Source organism: Grus americana, chromosome 1 (genome assembly GCF_028858705.1).
Source record: "Grus americana isolate bGruAme1 chromosome 1, bGruAme1.mat, whole genome shotgun sequence".
Classification (NCBI taxonomy): Eukaryota; Metazoa; Chordata; class Aves; order Gruiformes; family Gruidae; genus Grus; species Grus americana.
Genome location: NC_072852.1, coordinates 73,849,173 through 73,871,532, shown reverse-complemented (window position 1 = coordinate 73,871,532; position 22,360 = coordinate 73,849,173). Strand labels below are relative to the sequence as shown.

Below are 22,360 nucleotides of genomic sequence, written 5' to 3'. Positions count from 1 at the left end.
ATACACCCCAATCACATCAGCACTAGGAAAAAAACTAAACAAACAACAACAACAAAACCAACAGCGGGAAAAAAAGAAGACAATTTGGCATATGCAGTTTCAGTGCTTAGCTTTTTACTTAGTTCATCTAGAATTCTCATTTGTGTTGATTTCTGCACTTCCAATATATTTCTTTAAGACTGCTCTTACCTAACATATATCTGCCCTGATGTCTTGTCAGCCGGGCATTATCACCTTACTGTGGCTGCTTGTTCAACCGTGAGCTGGCACTAATGTTGGTTAAACAGTGAGTCAATGTAATTACAGTATACAATACCGAAAAATACAAGCCAACTAGCATAGCAGAAAAAGAAAGCTTCCACATTATTTAATGATACTTTTGCATCAGAGAGAAAGCATCAGTTTATGTGGTTTAATTTAAAGGAGTTGAAGTGGTTTGAATAAAACTGAAATATGTTCCTCTTAAAACAAGCATCACTGTTTTTATTATGTTTAAATAAAAGACAATTCAGATGATATGAGCACAACTTATTGGTTAGAAAAACCTTAAAACAGAGAACATAAAGAAGTGGAAATATTCAACTAGTCCATCCAAGATTCATATTTAGTAACATTTATAGCTATATCAAAACTCTAAAAGCAGACCAAGTTGGTTTCGCCAGATTAAATAAATGCAGGACAATGTTGCCAAAGTAAAGTCATTGCAGTCAGCACTCAGGTGAAAAACTTCTCTAGGAAAAAATGCCAATTTTTTGACTCAGTACTTAAATTAATATTTGAATGAGTTCAGTAATGCCTAACTTGTTGAGCAAGAAAGCTTGTATCAGTTCACCTGAAAGGTGGCAAGGCTAGGCAAGGTGAAGGATAACTACTTCTGAAATCCAAAAACAATGTGTGCTTGACAAACTGGATTATCAGGAAGGCTAAAGGGAAGAAAAGAGTTCACCAGAAATAGAAAATAGATTAATTTGTTGTAACTAACTCTAAGGAGAACCTGACCAGGGATCTATTCAGCTTCAGGCTAGAATTATTTTGTCAGAAATTTCAGAAAATTTACAACATGAGCTGTGAATTACACTCGTACAACATGGAATCTAAAGTGTGATCCTTCCCAATTGAAAAATATTGAAAGCCTACCAGCAGCCCCATCCAATACAGGACATAAAGCAGCTGTACATCTCTGTGTGGTGTCCCTTTATTCGATAGTTAGATCTGTCTTAATACATTTCCTGCATAGCCATACAATCCTCCTTCCTATTTTCTTTACAAAAATAGCAAGTGTTCTAAAAAAAATCCTCTTTGCAAATAACCTCCAAATGTAATGTGCTTTAACCTTGATTTCTAAGCCCAGTGCTTGTAGTGTCCTTGTGTTTTTTTCCTTCCTATGACCCTCTTGTTGCTCTGTCACTCCCCAATGCCATTTCCTCCATCTTTATCCTCTTGCTCAATTCACCCACTCTTCTGATTGAGGAAAACAGCCTCGTACTATTAGGGGAATAGGCAGATGACCTAATGGAGCTCTTCCATCTCTAACTCCTATGAACAGTGCCTGTAAGTGCCTCTTTTGTTGGTTTGTTTGTCCTCTCTAGCATTAATTAGGTTTTTAACAAGTGCATTGTTTGCTAGAATGGCAAAATAAAAACATGTTAAAGCAACCAGCTGGATCTAGTTGAACTATTAATTCACCCACCTGTTTTCTAGCTAGATAGTGTCTTATGGCTATGCGATAAGGTTATTACTCAAACAAAATAAATGAAAATTCTGAAAGTCACCATGGTTTTATTGTGTTTAGGCCCAGTTCTCATTGATATAAGATGTTTTACATCAAACTGGCAACAAGAAAGGGTATAAGTACTATTACATACTTTCCCCTACCACTGTAAATGGGCTTTGCTGTTAACGACAAGGAAGCTTGTGTTCATTACATTTTCTCTAACATTTCTCTTTGCTCATGTATTCTGTAATGCCAGGTACTAAATTAGCATTTTAAGGTTTTGTAGTAAAGTTAACTAGAGCTATGGATGCATTTTTAACAGCACTGTTATACCAGCAAAGATGAGCCTAAGCACAATAAAAATGATTCTGCTTATTTTCCTCAGGGATTCAGTTATACTGGCTATATTTTTTATCCTGAGACAGCTGTACAGATAAAGTACAGATCTGATTTAAAGATGCATAAAATACAGCTTACAATTTATGTGTGAAATTCCCTATGGTGGAAACTACACACAAATCCTGCAGCTGATGACTAAGGCAAGTGGCTTGACGCAATTACCAAAATGATAATGTGAATAACATGAATGCACATACAGTAGAAACAAATAAAATCATTGTCTGAAGAGTTACTGAGGGTTTAGAACTGGAAGCAGACAATTTAATGTGGGAGACCAAAGCTTCTGCAGTTTGCAAATAAATCATTGTAGACTCCTAGGGAAAAAAAAAACCAAACAACCCCAAACCACAGCAGAGCAGAGATGGATTCCAAATTGAGAACTGATGTGCTTAAAGAAAAGAGCTAACATTAAAACCTGTATTTAAGGACATAGTCCTGTTTGCAAGCTTGCTCATAACTACAGCGGAACCAGAAGAAACACAGGGTCAGACTGGAATCAGTGGCCTGTATAAGGGGCCATTTGTAGCTATTCTCAGAACGCTTAGACCGTGTCCCATTTAAGTCCATTTTGCACTGGAATAAAGGTTTACATAAGATGCTGAGCAATGATGAATCACACACTGAAAACAAAAGCTCTGGGAGAAAAATAAAAAGCTTTTGGAGGAGATGGGAGTTACTTTTTTCCACCACAAGTCTTGTATACAGTCCCACTAGAGATAATAAAACAGTAACTTACACAGCTGGCTCTGGAATAACAGTAAGTACAATAAAACATTATGCAACTGTGCACTGTGGTTGCTGGTCTGTAAAGGGCAGACATATGCTGGCTTGATACCACATCTAGTCCTGATAACTTTGCATGGCCTATTTAATTCATCACTGAGTATGAAATACCACCAGTGCAAAAGCATAAGAAGCATGACTTCCTGTATTCATTAGGCTGCTAGTGCAGTTATTGCTTGTTCCCTGCTTCTCGAGTGGTTTGTTTAGCTGTTAAGTGTCCAACAGATGAAGCAGATAAAGCATGGCAGCATCTATCTAACCTGGGGATCTGAATGGGCTCAATACTGCAGGTACGCTCTGCCTGACTAGTCAGAGGAGCACTCCTTAAAAATGTGTTCTCTATTATGGCGGTCTTTTCAAATGGCTGAGCATAGTCCCCTTTCTTTTTTTTTTTTGCTCACAGGCAGAACTCTATACACCTAGATATGTGTTCTGCCTGGGCATTAGGCCACAATGCTGCAGAAGGACCCAGACTTGAACTTTCAAAGCTTACAGTGCATTGAGTGATCTAGTAGGTCTCTTTAAATGGGTGATGCAAGCCAGGGCGGGAAAAAACCCAAAACCCAAAAAACCCAACCAACTCCCCCCGCCCCCCGCAAAAAAAAAAAAACCCCACAAAATGAAAAACACCCAAACAAAAACAGAGAGACAGCAAGCTTTGTCTAGAGGTGTTGCAAATACCATGCTTTCTCTTGAATTCTGGTGGTGGACTGGTCTGCATGATGCTTGCAGTTATTTTACTGTTTGCTCCTGATAAAGAACTCAGACCTTCATTATTTATAAGCTTTAAATGAATCTTCTCACCGTAATACTTGGAAGCCTTAAAAATTAATACTGGCTCTGCAATCACAACACCAAAGTGAAGGAAGGTAGAAATATCTACCTCTTCTAACAGGCAGGAAATTTAGGCATAGATTGTCCCACTGGCATACCTCACACTGGCTGGCAGTTGCTTCAAAGAATTAACTGGGAGGCTGACAGGTGCTGGAATAGGGTGTGCACAGCTCCCCAGGAACTGAATCTATAGCTGCTCTTCCTTATAGAGACGTACCCACCAGATCCGTTACAATTCTTCTCAAGGAAGAAGAAAAAATGCAAATGATTGATGTGGTTTTGCCCGTGCACTCTACTCACAGCTATGCCCCATGCAAGCTTCTTGCATAACAGCACACAGGTGATGGCTGCAGAAGACCTGCCTATACTAGCTCCAGTGGGTTTTGAGACTGGCATAAGTGGTTTGAACTAATGGGAGATCTCTTCCTGGCTTTTACCAAAGCCTGGTTTATATCCTTGTGACATGCCTTTTGCTGTGTGTTCAAACACTGCCTCAATCTGATTTAACTGGACACAATTCAACAAAGTAGAAAGGAAGTTAAAGCTTTCCTCTTGACATAAAGGACACTAGGAACAGAGCTGACCTGCTGGGAAATTCCTAGGAACCTGTTTGAAGACAGCACCTACAATGTTGTTCGTGTTCTTGTTCAAATTAACAACAAACTACAGAGGGAACATACTTGCATGATATACATCCAGCTCAGAATATTCTAGGAACTTCTCTTGCTTTACAGTCTTTATGAGTTTCAGTGGGTGCAATGAAAGGTAGTAAGCATAATCTACCACACCAAGCAAATGTAAATAATCCTGTGGAAGCTTACTAACAAGTGAAGAAAAGCAGAGCACAGCTACATTGTCACTGTACAGTATCACGCATTACTCCTATGAATGTGAAAAAACACCAAGATAACAGCCGTAAGAGGTGCTTTTCTTTATGATGTCTGCTGAAAAGCCAGATACTCCCCCTACTTAGTATATATTCAACTCTGTAACAACTCATAAAACAGGGAAAAATCACGCATTATAACACCCCAAAATTTTGGAGTTGCATTAAAGTTACCCTATGCGTCCTTTCTAAATGTCTTGTGAGTAAGCCCTCCATCTGAAATCCCCTATCACTTGTTGACAGTGCCTAGAGAAAACTGGATTCTGCCCAGGGAATTTGAGAGCAAAACAGCACTCAGCACATTAAAAGTGGCCTTGAAAAAGTATGGTCACAGATGAGGTATTTGTAGAGGTGTCAGCATTAAGCATGCATTAAGCACGCAAAGCAACCAGAGGCCCTTTGCCAAAAATATAGCATGGTAAAAGGTCATCACAAAGTAAGAGTGATACAGCCTCTATTAGAAAAATGAGAACTTTGAAATACTAAGAAATGGGACTAGTAATGAAGATAATAAACAGGCCTATGACAAGTAATGTAGGCTTGTCCTCTTACAGTTCATATCTGTACCAATGATCAACCAATTCTGCTCAGCTCAATGAATCTAAATCGACAAATTACTTATAATACCCCCATGAACCAAGAGTTTTGCCCACCTTCAACCCACATGAATATCAATGCTCTTGACTAGAATGTCTCTGTCATTTCTGAATTTATGAAGCTAATAAGCATCTTAAAACAATTTAGAATTGGATCCTATTTATCCACTGTTAAAATCCAGTTCACCCGGAAATGGCAGAACATTGATTTTATATGTACATCACAATAAATATTTTGCCCAATTGACATGATGAAAACATTGCTGGCTACAGCAAAACCACTTAAAAGAAGATCCAAAAGGAAACAATTGTAAATGCAGCATGTTTGGCTCAATGGAGAACCAGAAAGGAATGCTGGTGTTACCAAACTTCTATCTCCAGGTGTCAAGAAGAGAATCAACCTGTAAATGCCAAAAATCATCTCTGAAAAGGTGTTGAAAGGCAGAGGATACTATTAAAAATAAAGCTATTCCAGTGGTACAAATGCTTGCCAATATGAAAAAAGCATAGACTACAGAACTTGTCTTTGTATTCTATAAAGCACTGTGTAATACTGAGGACTAAGCCTGGGCCATGGACTGGGCCACAGCATAGATTTAGAAAAAAATACAGCTTACAGTGCTAGAAGGCTATGGAAAGATGAAAAACTGAACTAAACCAAATACAGTCAAACAACCAAATGGACTTCCTTTATGGTTACAGAAACAAAACACTTTCCGTCATGGGAAACTTTGTTTCATTTGTCTCCCAAACTGCACTTCTGTTTCTAAAGACAGTTAATCCAGTTTAAGGCAGAGTCTGCCGTTTAGTTCCCATGCACGTAATAAATAGGTTACAGCATATCTAACACCATACTTGCTTAAAAACCAAATTATATACTCAAGATGAATAAATGCCTCAAATATATGAGCATGTGAATACAATGTGATTATTTTTTTTTTTCCTGTGTGCATGCATGTATATATGCAGCTGTACAACTGTGGCAAAAATTGTCGCTGTGTAGCCACTGTATGCTATAATATTCTATGCTGCAACTATTACTTTGTGTTGGGTAAGGAATAAACTTGGTTCATGTTACACTTTTATACTAGTACACAACTGTTCATTTTTCATAGCTTTCACTCCCTATACTTTAATACTTCCTAGCAATTAGGAAGAGGGGTTTTTTGAGTTTGTAAGCAGGCACTGCCACAGCATAGGGCAGGATTCAGAAGGATTTACAGTTTTGACTCTTAACACTTGCACTGACTGTGACCTTGATAATTTGATGATCTTAATAAGTCTTGATGTTCTGTTCTCAAAAATTATTATGGTACTTCTGAATGTTTTAAAACTATAGATCCTATTTAAAAAATGACTTATGCTTTTCTTTGTCCAGGATCAAAAACTTTACCTCTCTACCTGTTTCCTCAAGCTTTAAAATCAGGGAAATAAAACCTGCATCATACATCTGGTAAGAAACTTACTTAACAACTAGACTGCTAAATATGTTGAGGATACTGCAAATATTAAAATTTGCTATAAAGTTTTCTTCCTCATACTGTTTTGATTAAGAATTTCCTTTATTTTACTGGAGGGTAAAATGCATCAACAGAAATTATACTATTGCTGCTGATTTTAGGTGGACTTTATGTGATTTTTAATGAATTGCATGATTATAGAATCCTAGAATGGTTTGGGTTGGAAGGGACCTTAAAGGTCATCTAGTTCCAACCCCCCTGACATAGGCAGGGACACCCTCCTCTAGACCAGGTTGCCCAAAGCCCCATCCAACCTGGCCTTGAACACTTCCAGGGATGGGGCATCCACAACCTCTCTGGGCAACCTGTTCCAGGGCCTCACCACTCTAACAGTAAAGAATTTCTTTCTAACATCTAATCTAAATCGACCCTGCTTCAGCTTAAACCCATTACCCCTTGTCCTGTCACTACACTCCCTGATAAACAGTCCCTCACCATCTTTCCTGTAGGCCCCCTTCAGGTACTGGAAAGCCGCAATTAGATCTCCCCAGAGCCTTCTCTTCTCCAGGCTGAACAATCCCAACTCTCTCAGCCTGTCTTCAGAGGAGAGATGCTCCAGCCCTCTGATCAGCTTTGTGGTCCTCCTCTGGACTCGCTCCAACAGGTCCATGTCATTCTTATGTTGAGGGCCCCAGAGCTGAACACAGTACTCCAGGTGGGGTCTCATGATGATATGCAGTTGTATAAAACCTCGTGAATTAATAATTTTGTTGTAAGAGTAGAATATGCAATTTTGTATGGTATATTTATATATATTATATTTGAGTTACAGTAATTTAAAGTTCACATTCTAGAAAAATCAAAAAAGGTCTCCTTTTTTTAGTGCTTCATACAGTTTCACCAGTGTTTTGCTTTCTGCATATCAAAGGAAGAATTGCACAATTTAGAAAATTTAACATCAAATATTACAGAAGGGACAACTACTAGACAGAATCTTTTCAAAAGCTGCAAGCATTCTAACAGTGCCTTGAACTTTATGTGCAGTTAGTTGCATTGAAAAGAAGTAAAAAGAAGACCTTGTCATTAATTTCAAAACCAAAAAGAAGCTATTATTTTTTTTAAAAGCCAGCAGTATTATAAAATGCCCAACCTTCAGAAAAAAGATGTTTGAATCCCTGAGATAACCCCTTAACTTTCCCTTTACATTAGTAACTACCCTAGGAGTTTTGACATACCTCTTCCCTTCCCATGGCGAGTGCCTACTGGTACACTGATCCTTGTTTAAAAAATTATTCTTAAAAGACATGGTAAGAAAAGAAAAAAAAAAAAAAGTCTAGCAAAACCAGGATGTATTCCGATTGTGAGAAAAAGTACCAGCTTGGCTCTCTGATACAAATGGGAAAAGAGCGTACAGCACTTAGAGGGAAGGTATTGAGTGTAGGAAGGAGGTACAGTCCTCTTCCCTTGCTCAGTCGTAGGCACACTGATAAACCTTACCATGGGTCCTAGTGAGGTAATTAAAACAACAAGGCTCTGAGGAGGCGGAGGTGTGCGTGACAGGACAGATGACAACCCCCTCCCCCCAAAATGCCCAACAAACAAACTCCGAAGTGTCCAAATAAAGTAGCATTCTTGCTAAGAGACTTGAACCAACATTACTGTTCAACCTCTTCTGCTAAGCACTTGAAGTTCCTCAAGACAATAGAGAGGAACAAAATATTACTACTTGTGTTGGGTTTGCGTGGCAATGTTTTGGTAGCGGGGGGGCTACAGGGGTGGCTTCTGTGAGAAGCTGCTAGAAGCTTCCCCTGTGCCTGATAGGGCCAATGCCAGCCGGCTCCAAGATGGATCCGCCGCTGGCCAAGGCCAAGCCAATCAGCGCCTCTGTGATAACATATTTAAGAAGAAGAAAAACACTTAGAGAGAGAGAGCTTTTGCAGCCGGAGAGAGGAGTGAGAAGATGTAAGAAACTCTGCAGACACCAAGGTCAGTGCAGATGGAGGGGGAGGAGGTGCTCCAGGCGCCGGAGCAGAGATCCCCCTGCAGCCCGTGGTGAAGGCCATGGTGAAGCAGGCTGTCCCCCTGCAGCCCATGGAGGAAGGATGAGGGGGTGTAGAGATTCCACCTGCAGCCCGTGGAGGACCCCACGCTGGAGCAGGTGGAGGCACCTGAAGGAGGCTGCGGCCTGTGGGGAAGCCCACGCTGGAGAAAGTTCCTGGCAGGACCGGTGGACCCGTGGAGAGGGGAGCCCACGCCAGGGCAGGTTTGCTGGCAGGACTTGTGACCTCGTGGGGGACCCCACGCTGGAGCAGTTTGCTCCTGAAGGTCTGCACCCCGTGAGAGGGACTCCATGCTGGAGCAGGGGAACGATGAGAGGAGTCCTCCCCCTGAGGATGAAGAAGTGGCAGAAACACCATGTGATGAACTGACCATAACCCCCGCTCCCCGTCCCCCTGTGCTACTGGGGGGGGAGGAGGTTGAAGCCGGGAGTGAAGTTGAGCCCAGGAAGATGGGAGGGGTGGGGGGAGGTGTTTTAAGATTTGATTTTATTTCTCATTCCTCTACTCTGTTTTGCCTACTAATAAATTAGATGAATTCCCTCTCTAAGTTCGGTCTGTTTTGCTCGTGACAACAATTAGTGAGTGATCTCTCCCTGTCCTTATCTCGACCCACAAGCATTTCGTTATGCCTTTTCTCCCCTGTTTGGTGAATGAGGGGAGTGAGAGAGCGGCTCTGGTGGGCACCTGGCCTTCAGCCAGGGTCAACCCACCACACTACTATACTGAAATGTTAAAGAAATTACTTTCTGCAAAAATTTCTTCCTATACTGGTGACTTTAAAGACCATCTTTGCACAGAGTACTTTATACTGTTAAAAACCTAGAAAGCAGAGCTCTGAACAAATCTGTACTGATGCACACTACTGTGTCAAAGACTAAGACTGGATTTAAAACAGTGCCTCCTCATCACTGCTGAGCCTGGCCCCATCTCCTTGATTTTCCTCTAGATTTTGGAAGGCTCCTATTACGTCACCCCAAAGACTCCTCTTCTGACTGAACTAACCCAGTTCCCTCAGTCTCTCAGTGTCAAAGTTTAAAAAAAGTCCATTCTCAGTGTAGTGCAGATTCAAGCATTTATTACAGAAGTGATGACCCCTAAGACAACAGTCTAAATAAAATTAAACAAGTGGACATGACTTATATGGCACCGATCTCTCTGAATGCTAGTGGAAATTAATACAAACAGAACCTTGTGGAATTAGACCCTATTCATATACCAGGAAAAATAATATATTTTCTGTGCTTACGAAGAGTATTTTTATCAAATATTGTTTGAAATGCTCTAATAGGCAAACTGAATTAGCAATAGCTGTGTACCTACTGAGAAGTCATATGCTGCACTTCATTAATGCATCAGGTATACTCTAAGATAAAACTTGGAACAAACTGCAGACCTCAAGGGAAGAAAGTAAATGAGTAACTCTGTTGGAAGGGTATTATGACATTAGTTTGTAAGAACAGTAATAAACTATGGGCCAAGATGCACAAAAGACAGATGGGTAAAACTACTTGATCATTTTAAAAATAGTTTCAATTATTTAGTTCATGTTAACTCTTTTGGATCATTTGGTATACACACCAAAGGGCAACATTGGGCCTTTCCATAAACATAATACTGGATTTTCATCTGCAACAGCATACGGTAATATTTGCTAAATTGCCCTTCTACAACAGGTGCTCTATTTTATGAGGTAATATTACTTGTCCTTTTAATGTATAAAGTCATAAAGTAATGAAATTGTTTCCAAGGCAAATGGGACCACTCATTCTCTTCATCCTATGTAAGAATTGGAGGTATCAAGTTGCAAGCATGTAAGTGACTATGAATAACAAATTAGGGTCATGTTCTACTTTGATTTATGCCCAAGTATCAATGAAATTCAGACATTCAAGATTAAGGCTGTGCATTTAATCTCTACATTACAGCCATTGTAGCAGTTGGACAGCCACCATTTATTATCAAAAGCCACAATCAGTATTGAGTGGCTTGAGGTCATAGGAGTCTCCAATGAGCTTATCTAGCACTGTGGAGTACATAATATGTCACTGTAGTGACATGAAGATGCCAGTCCTCATGTGCGTGGCCTAAGACGACTAACTGTGCAAATTTTCCAAACAGAATTTACCCCTTAGCTCCTTCATTCTAACACTGAAGGTACTGCCTTCAATCCCACTAAGAATCTGCAGTTTGCTATACATTCAGCTATGATTATTCATTTAAGAAAATGGCATAACATAAACAAGTAATGAAAATAATGTCTGTTCTGATTCTTTAGCATGGCCACACCAAATAAATTGTTTCAAAATGGCCGAACAAATTCAGAGTAACTGAGTACTTACACAACTAATGAGCTGATTTACCTCCATTCTTAACATTGCCCTCCAAGGCAGTAGTAAATTCCATTTGAATTATTTTCTTCTATCAAATTAAACCAAGGATATGGCCTATGGATTAGTTTAGCAAGATATCAACTGTGTTAAAGCTGCCTAATGCTTTTGGAATCTTCTTTTTTACCTATGAGTTTGCAGCAGATTTCAATACTCAATTTCCATAGGAAAAAAACCAGAATATCCACTGGATCTAGGAGTGCCACACAATGCTAGAAGAGCTAGGCCTGTCAGTAACAATCAGTGCAATATGCGGACAAGGCAGGACTGCAGAAACCAGAGGCGTAATTCATTTCTTATACATAACATTCCTTTAAACAGACCAGAAAGAGGGTTGAGGTTGGGCTGGAAATGGTTCAAGGAGAAAGGGAGGGTTGTGAGTAAAGCAGAAAATAATGAAGGGGGAGATGAAGGGATAAGGAGCTGTAATAGTGGTTTTGCTTACTGAAACCTTTATAAATTTATTGGGTTTTGCATAAGTATTGTGATAATCAAATGCTAATTTTCTGCACCTTTGATATATGATCTACAAACACACAATGACAGCCATAACCCTGAAGAGCTTACAGTCTGAACAGATGAGGCAAATAAAGGGTAAAGGGCTCAGACAGAACTGACTTGCCCAAGGCTACACCATTTGCAAGTGACAAGAGTGTACTTTCACTGCTGTAGCTATTGCTTCATGCTGTCTTTTCTACAGTAAAAATATAAAGCAAAGTTAGGTTTTGTACAGATGAGAAGAACCCAATGAGATGTCAGTGCCACTTTCAGCAAACTGGCAGGTAGGTCCATGGCTTGGCTTGCCTGGTACTTGTTTTTTGCACAGGCATGCCAGAGCATTACTGCCAGGTGCTGGATAACACCCTGGAGACCAGGATCCTGCCCTCTTTCCTAGACACACAACAGGTACATCCAAAGTGATATAAAACATGACAGTGTCTCACTCCTTGACACGCTTGCATTCTGGCCCAAAGCATCCCAGCTACAGGCAGCTGCTTGGGTATTTTCCCTGAGCAGTTTCAGATCAGTTTTTTGCCATGGCTGATCTGCCACTCTACAGTTGCCAAAAGTGCAAATGGAACTAATTAGAGCCTCCTGAGGCTCCTCCAGAACACTCACCCATTCTAGCCCTGCCATCATCAGTAGCACCTGCACCACTGCTAGACCCACCCAGGAGAGAGCAATGTTGATGAGACCTAGGATGGGATGAGGGTAACACTTGTCATCAGCAGCAGAGAGGAGCTGGGGAGACACCTGCCAGTCACATACCTGTTGTGCCTATATTCCATCTGTTACAGTTACCCAAGGAGAACAAATAACTGAGTCTTGTTTTTCCTCAGCTGTTAACATTGGCATCTGGCTGCAGCTATGAAGTTCACAGTCAGCCCAGTACAGTCCTTCTTCAAAACCCAAGAATTATTCTTAGTACACCTGTTCCACAGGGTATAAAGTTGCTGTGATGCTCCCTCAGTCTAACTGGAAGGCACCTGTGCTATCTCCATGCCCTTTGTCTTGACAAGGAAGACTTCTTTTTAATCCCCAGATCAGCCTCACTAAGCAGAGGAGCATAAACATGACATTTATAAAAGGATAGTTCCCACAGATGCTCATCTCTCACATTAGTGTTCACTGCTGACAACTCCTCTTCCATTATTTAAAGTTATTTCTGAAATTACTCAAAACCTCTAAATACATGTTACTGGGGTTTACCCATAGTCTATTTTAGTACAATGGCAGACAGAAGCCCCATAATAAACTCATAGGCATAAAAAGGCATGATGCCTACCAGGAAACCATACCCTTTGCAGTTTTTCTTCTTTTTAATCATTAAGAGTCCCATGTTACAAATAAACAGTAAGAAATCCCGTCGTCCCCCCCCTCCCCGAGGAAATTATACACCTTCCCTTCCCCCCCTCTGTCTCCCTCCCGACTCATTATTTCTTTTCCATACATGCTGTCTGCAATGAAAGAACATGGAAAGAGGTAGAATCACACACATCCTGCTTCTGAATCTCAAACAATAAATCTCTGGGGACAGAAATCTCTTCCGCAAAGCATAAATAACAAATAAGAGCATTAAAATCTGAAATTACAAATCAGTTAAGTACCGTTTTCCTTGTTTGCCAAGGAAAAGTCCCTCTGCTACACCGCATGCCCCGAAGGATGGACGAGGGGATTTTGGCAGGAAACCCGCTCCGCTTACCTTCATCATGCTGGCAAACGGGGTATTTCCCTGCCGCGGCGGAGCGGGCTCTCGGCGGGCCGCCGCTCGTTTCGGGAAGCGCTGGTGCTGGAACCCTGCGGATCGCCGAGCCGCCGGGTGCGGCTAAGGCGGCGGCGCGCTGCGCGGGCTCAGGGCCGGCCGATCCGCCTGCGGGCGCCGCCGAGGCTGCTGCTGCTGCTGCCGCGGCTCCTGCTGCTGCTGCCACCGCTTGCGGGCTCCGATTGCATCAGCGGGCGAGGGCGGCGCGCACGCCGCCGTGGCTGGGGAAAGCGGCGAGGGGCTGCGGGCCGCCCCGCCTGGCTCCTCCTGGCGGGCACGCACACCTCCCGCCTCGGGAAAGCACCGGCGGCGCCCCAGCCAGGGACCGGGCCGGCGGGAGGTAACCCCCCGCCCGCACCTATCCGCAGAGGCAGTTCGGCTTGCAGGGTCAGCCGTGGCTCGTCCCTAAAATGGCCCCGCATCATGCGCTGCACCTACTAAGCAGAGACATTTAAATGCTTTTACTGTAAATTGTACCGAGAATAACACGTTCTTCTTGCCCCTCTCCCTTAACAAGCATTAAGAAACTCATCATTTTCAGTCTCTGAGTCATTTCCTCCTTCTTGCATCCAAGTTGTCTGACACACCAAACACCTCGCAGTTTATCCCTCCCATTGCTAGCAAGCCCTTCAGCTCTCTGGCTGCAAAGGCCAGCCTTCCCCAGGCCTTCCGCCTTCCTCAACTATGTGCACAACTTGTGCTAAGTCCTCCAGCACTGGACACGAATGCAGGCGGGGCCCGTTTTATTTAGAGCTAGCTGGGATTGCCACATGTTTCACAATGGGGGTCTGGGTTCTCCCCCTGCTAACCAATGCCTAGTCCACGCTGAAGTCCATATAGCTACATCTTCTTCTTACCTCAGCTGGCCATCTTACAGCCAGCTGGTGTGTACTACTGCGTCTCCCATTTCTGTGTGTAGGTACCTGGCAGGCAGGTGACCAGCACCTGAAGACAAGAGAATAAGCATCAGAGGCCAATCTACTCTTACTTCTACCTGTGATGCTGCCCGTGAAACTGTACAGTAATAGTAGAAGAAAAATGGGAATTTTAAAGAGAAAATCCCAGTGTAACCACAGTATAATGTTCTCAGTGTACTTAGTTTCATCTTTACTGATTCTATGGTTAAGACTTTTCTTCCTTTACCGCTGTTTTCATAAATGTTTTCCCCTGCTGATCTGCTTGAGAGTAGTTGTAGAAAGCTGTTTCATCTCAAAGTTACTGTCAGAAGGGTCAAGTTCTGCTTTGCATGATGTACGTGAATTATTCTCTCTTGTATAGTGCGATAAATTGGTTACATAAATGTAAGTAGGTCCCTGTTCCTGCCACTCCTCAGCCCAGTAAGAAAGTGCTATTTAATGGCATTACGAAAATTTGGATTCCAAAGAAACACGGGTAAATGACGCTACCCAAAATGAAAGTTCACGTGAACGGTGATGTCTGAGTGGCTATTTAGGAGAGAAGAAAGATGGAGCAAAAAACAGGAGGCTGAGAAGGCAGCAAAGAAGTACCAGACAGATGCAATTCATCATCAGTGAACTACTATGCAGCGCTCATGAGAGCAATTCAATCCATTCACAATGAATTATCTTCAGATTACAACCCCAACGTGGCAACAACCACACTGGGTGTGCTGGGTTTGCGTGGCAAGGTTTTGGTAGCAGGGGGGCTACAGAGGTGGCTTCTGTGAGAAGCTGCTAGAAGCTTCCCCTGTGTCTGATACAGCCAATGCCAGCCGGCTCTAAGATGGACCCGCCGCTGGCCAAGGCCAAGCCAATCAGCGCCTCTGTGATAACATATTTAATAAGAAAAAAAAAACCAGTTAGAGAGAGTTTTTGTAGCCGGAGAGAGGAGTGAGAAGATGTAAGAAACTCTGCAGACACCAAGGTCAGTGAGGAAGGAGGGGGAGGAGGCGCTCCAGACACCAGAGCAGAGATCCCCCTGCAGCCCGTGGTGAAGTCCACGGTGAAGCAGGCTGTCCTCCTGCAGCCCATGGAGGAAGGATGAGGGGGTGTAGAGATTCCACCTGCAGCCCGTGGAGGACCCCACGCTGGAGCAGGTGGAGGCACCCGAAGGAGGCTGCGGCCCGTGGGAAGCCCACACTGGGGCAAGCTCCTGGCAGGACCTTGGACCTGTGGAGAGAGGAGCCCACGCCAGGGCAGGTTTGCTGGCAGGACTTGTGACCCTGTGGGGGACCCCATGCTGGAGCAGTTTGCTCCTGAAGGTCTGCACCCCATGAAAGAGACTCACGTTTGAGAAGTTCGTGAAGGTCTGCACCCCATGAGAGGGACTCCATGCTGGAGCAGGGGAACGATGAGAGGAGTCCTCCCCCTGAGGATGAAGAAGCGGCAGAAACACCGTGAGATGAACTGACCGTAACCCCCATTCCCCGTCCCCCTGTGCTGCTGGGGGGAGGCAGAGGTTGAAGCCAGGAGTGAAGTTGAGCCCGGGAAGATGGGAGGGGTGGGGGGAGGTGTTTTAAGATTTGATTTTATTTCTCATTCCTCTACTCTGTTTTGCCTACTAATAAATTAGATGAATTCCCTCTCTAAGTTCGGTCTGTTTTGCTCGTGACGATAATTAGTGAGTGATCTCTTCCTGTCCTTATTTCAACCCACAAGCATTTCGTTATGCCTTTTCTCCCCTGTTTGGTGAATGAGGGGAGTGAGAGAGCGGCTCTGGTGGGCACCTGGCCCCAGCCAGGGTCAACCCACCACACCGGGTCAGGCCAAAGGTCCATTTAATTCAATATCCTGTCTCTGACAGTCGACAATATCAATGCCTACAGAAGACTTACACGAACAGAATAAGCACGTAGGGGCACTTTCCTGATACGCTCTTTTAGCTTCAAGGAGTTCGTACCACAGCAATTTCCTGAAAGATGGATTCTTCAGGCTTAACAGTTCTTCCTGGATTTTTTGTTCTATTAATTTATTGTTTCTTGAACCCATGTAAAATTTGGCATCTACAAGATCTTGTGCTAATGAGTTTCACAGTTTAGCTCTGTTCTGTGGAAAAATACATCATCTTGTTTTATTTTGAACTAGCCACTTGAAAATTTCACATCATGCTCCCTTCTTCTGATACTGTCAGGCTGTAAACACAAAAGAAGATAAAAATATTCAGCTCCTCAATGTCATTTGTGATTTTACAGACTACTGTTGAATCCTCTGTCAGCCATCTCCTCTTTCCAGATGAAGAATCCCAAACTTTTTAGTCTTAATATAAAAACAGTTCCATACCCTTGATCATCCTTGATTTAGGATGGGGACATGAACTGCACAAAACTCTCAAAATGCAGGTCAGCATATTTACTTTTAACTTGCTTTTTTTCACCTGTTTCTTTTCCTAATAATGCCTGGTGTTCTGTTTCCTAATCTGACTGTTCCTGAGCACTAAACTGAACAGATATTATTACAAACTATATAATTCCAATATTTGTCTCCTGAAAGGTAACAGGTCCTTCATAACCCATCACTGTTAACATAAACCTAGCATTTTTTGGGGACATGGGCATCATTTTATACTTGCAGACATTATTATACATTATTTTGACAACGGTGTGCTCAGTTTCATAAGATCTTTCTGCAGCTCTTTGAAGATAGCTCTGGTATGGCTGAATTGTTTAACAACATTACCCTGAAGGTTTTAATCTCATCAGCAAACTTTGTTCTTTCCCTATTGCCTCCATTTCCCTACCACTTTCTCAATTGCACAAACTCTCTCCCTCTTCTGTTTCTTATCTTTTTACCAATTAATGAGCACAACCATAAAAGCACCTTTCTTATGGGAGCTTATTTTCTCTGAGTCTTTGGTAATGGATCTTGTCAAGTCCTTTGAAAATCCAAGTAGATCGTATCAATTGGACTTCTACTGTCTGCATATTCACTGAATCCTTCGAAGAAGTTTCTAGATAGGCAGGTCAGGATTTCATTTCAGGAAAGTCGTGCTGAGTCTGCCCCTCAACATGATATTTATCCATGTATCTTTTTGCATTCCTTATTGCAGGTTCTACAGTTTCTCCAGACTTACTTCAGTATCCTGAATCCCTCTAAAACAAAAGCTGTTTGAATGGAGTTTTACTGTTTCCAGACCTCAATTTGCCAGTCTGAACAGTACTGTGCTGTGAGCCCTTTTTCTTTCTAAGTAAGTTCTCTGCATCATGCTCCACCATGGAGATGCATTTCAAGTTATCCTCGAAGTACTGCCAACTACTGAGGTACAGAGCAGAATCCATGGCCTGGACATAACTAAGAAATAGGAGAAGGAAAGGAAAGGGAAAGAACAAATGTTACCTCAACTACAGAGGATTTGTGCAAAGCCAAAACAACAACTTATCTAGCAAATATATTAAAAAGAGATCTTTTATTGATAGTCAATCTGGCCCTGAACTTGCAAATAAAAATCAGAAATCACGACCAAAACTCAGAGAAGCCACAGAACTTACTTACCTCAAAACTTGCATCTTGCTGCAGCACCCCAAAAACTGAAATTGCCATTAGTAAATGTGCCATACAGACATATTTTTGCAGTGTTGGCTTGCATTGCCTCCATCTAGTTACGCTTCCTTATGTAACACTCCAGAAGTTACAATGCAAGGGACATTGACTTTATCTTTACTTCTAATGATTCAATCGGTTGTATTGATCCATCAAGAATAACATAATTTTTCTACATTCTGAATATTTCATTTTCATAAAACAGGCCATTGTTAATTTCTACGCTAGATTTTCCATTAATGCAAAGCATTCTGTGAACGCTTGACCGCACTGTTAAACTTTAGAAGTTTTAATGAGTAAGTTTTTCACAGATATGAGAGAGTTAGGTAATTCATACGCTTTGAGTCCAAAGTGTTTCCACAAATTCTAGAGATTCACAAGGTGAATAGGAGCTGTCATACCTGGGGCCCTAGGGCAGATTATGTTAGCAGAGTGGCCACAAAAACCTGTCATTAGTACGTCTCATTCCTTTTGCTGGTTTGCACAGAAGCCGTGCAGAGAGCACAGCATTCTCTCTGCTTGCTGTGGGTTCGTGAGTGGAATTTTTGCAGGAGACCAAAGGGGTTTCAGTCGTGCATGTTATCCAAACCAGAACTGAATAAACTCACATTTTAGCCACAGAAGTATGAGGAACTACTGTTGGGAAAATGAAAAGACTCCATGATATAAAGCCAAATGGGGAATTTTGAGAGACGCAGCTTGGATAATTCGATAATTCTACAAGGAATGAAGGGCAGAAGCCCATAGCTTGATACACTTTCAAAGGTTTTCTCTTATACCCCTCTTCTGCATAAAGAGGACAGAGTGAAGGTGAGGAGAAATCAGGTTTTCCATTAAGAGAAAGCTGGGATTCTGACTTTTTTTTTTTTTTTCCTTATGAAATGGAACGAAAACTTCCTGTAGTAAAATGTGAGGAAAGCAATTTAGGTTCCATCAAAAGGTATAATTTTGACAAAATCTGGTTTTGTTTGATTTTGATCTTTTAATTTTTTCAAAGCTTTTTGTAATATAAGCCCTTTTTAAATGTGTTCCAAAGCTATTTTAAAAAAAACCAAAATAAAAACGTATCTCTTCCAAAAGATCAAAACATAACATTCTGATGTTTTCTCAAATTGCTTCTACTTGGCTTTTGTACTAAAACTCAATCTTGCTTAGTTTCTGCAACTGGATGAAAGTGCATTGGCACAAATATTTTAAATAAGGAAATATCAAATTTCATCTAAAATATTCTTCAGGGAAAACCTGTGACTGATTTCAGTCACAAAACTAAAACTCTTCAGAACAATTAAGAAGGTAATTGCAGGATATGATTAGCATATAGCTGCCTTGCAGAACTGGAAATACAGTTGTGGAAAGTTTTTAAAGCGAGGGAAAGAAAAACTTTTGGATGAGAATCAGGTTGGTGTTGTAGGTATTTCCTAACAGGAAAAAAAAAAGTATTATGTAAATATTATATGTACATATGTATTCATATACACATACAGACATATTAGGGTAGGGTTATTTTTAAAATTATTTTTATTTCAGAGAAGGACAGGTCATTTAAAGTCTTGTCATTTTGGGCTACAACAGAATGGTGGGAGAAGCTGAAACAGTAAGCCCTATACACAGAAGGCGATAGTTGCAATTACTAGTCTTCATTTTGGAAAAGGAGAAGAAACAGGATTCTTTGTGGGAACAGAAAGATGAAGGCACAGTGACCTCTCTCATAGTCACAGGCATACAACTCCTCACAGAAGGGCTCAAGTGAGATGCAAGGTTTCAGTGGATGATGTTTTCAGAGAAGCGAGATCTTTTTGCGGCAGCACCTTCTCCTGGTGGTGCTCATTTCCATCCTTATGTCATTTTTCCACTTCTTTGGACATGCCAACTCCACTGTGTGTGGGCTCTGCTGTAAAAAGAATTAATAGAGTGATCTGGGTTCAAAAAAACCCAATAAAAAGCATGGGAGTAGGAAGTAATTGTAGATGCTAAAGGGTGGGAAGCATCTAAGCTGGCATCCTCACAAAGTAGACTGCACAGTTACTTTCAGAAAGAAACATTAAAAAACAAGAGTTGTGAGAGAAGATGAAGGGGAAGGCAGCTGCACAACACCTGACAACCAGGAAAACACCAAAAAAAGGGTGAAAAAAAAAGGCCTGCATGTGTGAGGGTAATTGGAACCGAATAAACACAACATCTCCTGCTCTTTCATTCCCACCCACTCAGGGAAACAACATTTTACACATTCTTCCTAAATAAGCACTTTGTGAATGTGTCACTTATTTCTGCCCTGAGAGGCAAGAAAAACATTATGCTCTGGGAATTAACCAAGAACAGTTTGTTTCCAACATTTCCTCCAGACTTCTGTTTTGTAGCTTCCCCTCTCCTCCTCACAGCCTCCTCAGCAGCAGCAGGGTGGGCAGCAGCACAGGGCTGCTCCCCTCAGGCCTCTTCCAGAAGGTTCCGGGCTGCCACCTGCCCTGCTGGACCAGGGCCAGCTTTCTTCACAGCGCGGAAGGTAAGCGTCAATCACTCTTCTGAAGCAAAGTCATCAGGAGGCATTTAAAATGCATTTAGGTGCACCAGAGGTAGGAATGGGGCTGCAGGGAGATGCCACAGGTGGTGGCAGATCAGAGGCCGAGTCAGCTCCAGAGCTCCCCTCAGCTGGCTCTGTCTGAGGCATTAGCACCCAGGGCCACGCAAATCCGGAGTTCTCATCAAAACTAACCCGCTCCTTCACCTTTCAAGGGCAGTGCCATGATTCCCCTCCAGCCCGTTTTCCCCATCCAAGGTAATTCCCAAGATTTTGTAACACTAAGTGGCTTCTTTCTTCCCCCATTCAGGCCTGCTTAAAAACTGGCAGAAAAGTAAGAGGGGAAATACTCCATATGTTGGGCTGTTGTTTTCTTGGTGGGGGGGAGTAAGTTGAGGATAATTCTCCACATAAGTTAGATGGTTAATGGTAAGAGTTACTCAGCCAGGCCACCTGGAAGACTCGCTGCTGAACTGTTTGGTTCCAATAGGAAAATTAAATCAATATACTTTTAAAGACTGACCTAATGTGACTTTTTTAGGTGGTGTAAAACATTTTGGGCCAAAAATGCCTTTCATTTCAAAGCAGTAGAATTAAATTGTAGAAATCAATGTGAAAACTTGATTTCTCTGATGTTACTGGCAGAGGTTTTGAGTGCCTGGAGAAAAGGAGGCAGCTGGGCTGTGGCAAGTGGAAAGCCTGCTTCCCCAGTCTTCACATTACAACTCGGCTGCTTCAAATCTTGCCAGCCGAGACAGGGGCCGACGCGCGGCTTTTCGGCACGAACGGCTCTCTATAAAAAGCTCCACATCCGCTTTGTGTTTTAAAGCCATACTGCAGTTCTCCAGTCTAAATTAGATCAACTTTAAAAAGACTCCAGAAATATGCAACAAACCAGCCAGAAATTTTCGAGGCATTTTTCGGGTCCCACTTACCGTCTATAGGACTCCGAACTGTTGGCTCGTTGCGTTGCTGATTTGAAAAGAATAAAAATTATCTTTTTCCCCTTGACCACATGAGATATCACCACTTGGTATACCAGCGCCTGGCTTATTGCAGGTATAACCCCGCTCGCTGCCTCAGGGACCCTGGGCAACACAGGCTCCGTGCTGGTGCTCACGGGCAGCCGGTGAACCCCTGGGCCCTTCCCGCCGCCTCCCCCGGCGGCCCCGGGGCGTTTCTCTTCCTCCTGGCTCCCCCTGGTGGCCGCGGGCAGCACCGCGCCCCGCCGGGGTCTCGGCCCGCGCGGTGACCGCCGCCGCACCTCATCGCAGAAGGGCCGGTGCTGACCCGAACCGAGGTTCGGAGCGAGGCACCGAAAAACGGAAAATAAAGAGGTTGTGGGTCACTCACGTTTGGCCCGTGGTCAGCTACACCGTCAATTCGGTGGTGCAGGAGGCCAGTTATTGGTTATAAATACCTTGGCTCCTGGATTTTAATGAGAACTACACCCCTGTACCAAACAGTAAGTTAAATAGACGCCGTTGCCCTTTCAGTGGAGAAATTCCTGTATGTGGTAAGTCAGCTAGGAACCCAAGTGCTTTTATGAACTTTCAGCATCACATGCAATAAGATACTTCAAACCTGTATCTTTTATAGGAGATCCATTACATTCCCCAGCAAAGTGGTAGTACTTCAATGAAAAATGGTATCTGCTAGAAAGTATCCAGAAACACACGTGCTTTTCAGCAAGTATACCTTCAGACATGCGCTACTTCAGCAGATAAACTAGACGCATTAATGAGTGGTAAAAAACACATAAATGCATTTCTATAAATCGATCTTGAGCACTATCACAAATTGACAGTCATAACACTTAGTTTGAGATAATGAATTCCACACCAAATTACTCCTGTTGTTTTTCTGTAAATTGTTACATATTTGAGAGGAATGCTTTAGCATATAATAATTGTGCTGAAATTGGGCTTGGCGAGGGATTACAGCAGCTGCAGAATCTCTTTGTTGGA

The 22,360-nt window shown here is 42.4% G+C and overlaps 1 protein-coding gene across 2 annotated transcripts in view; it reads right to left on the bottom strand.

The window, feature by feature from the left end:
* BCAT1 (branched chain amino acid transaminase 1) overlaps positions 1–14,037 on the bottom strand; it is a 69,145-nt gene extending 55,108 nt beyond the window's left edge. The window contains exon 1 of one of the 2 annotated variants that reach the window (XM_054803419.1): positions 13,323–14,037. In XM_054803419.1, coding sequence (XP_054659394.1) covers positions 13,323–13,331 — 9 coding nt within the window. In that variant the 5' untranslated portion in view covers positions 13,332–14,037. The remainder of the gene's footprint in view (positions 1–13,322) is intronic. The other variant, XM_054803498.1, reaches the window with a different exon arrangement.
* Positions 14,038–22,360: the final 8,323 nt, after the last annotated feature.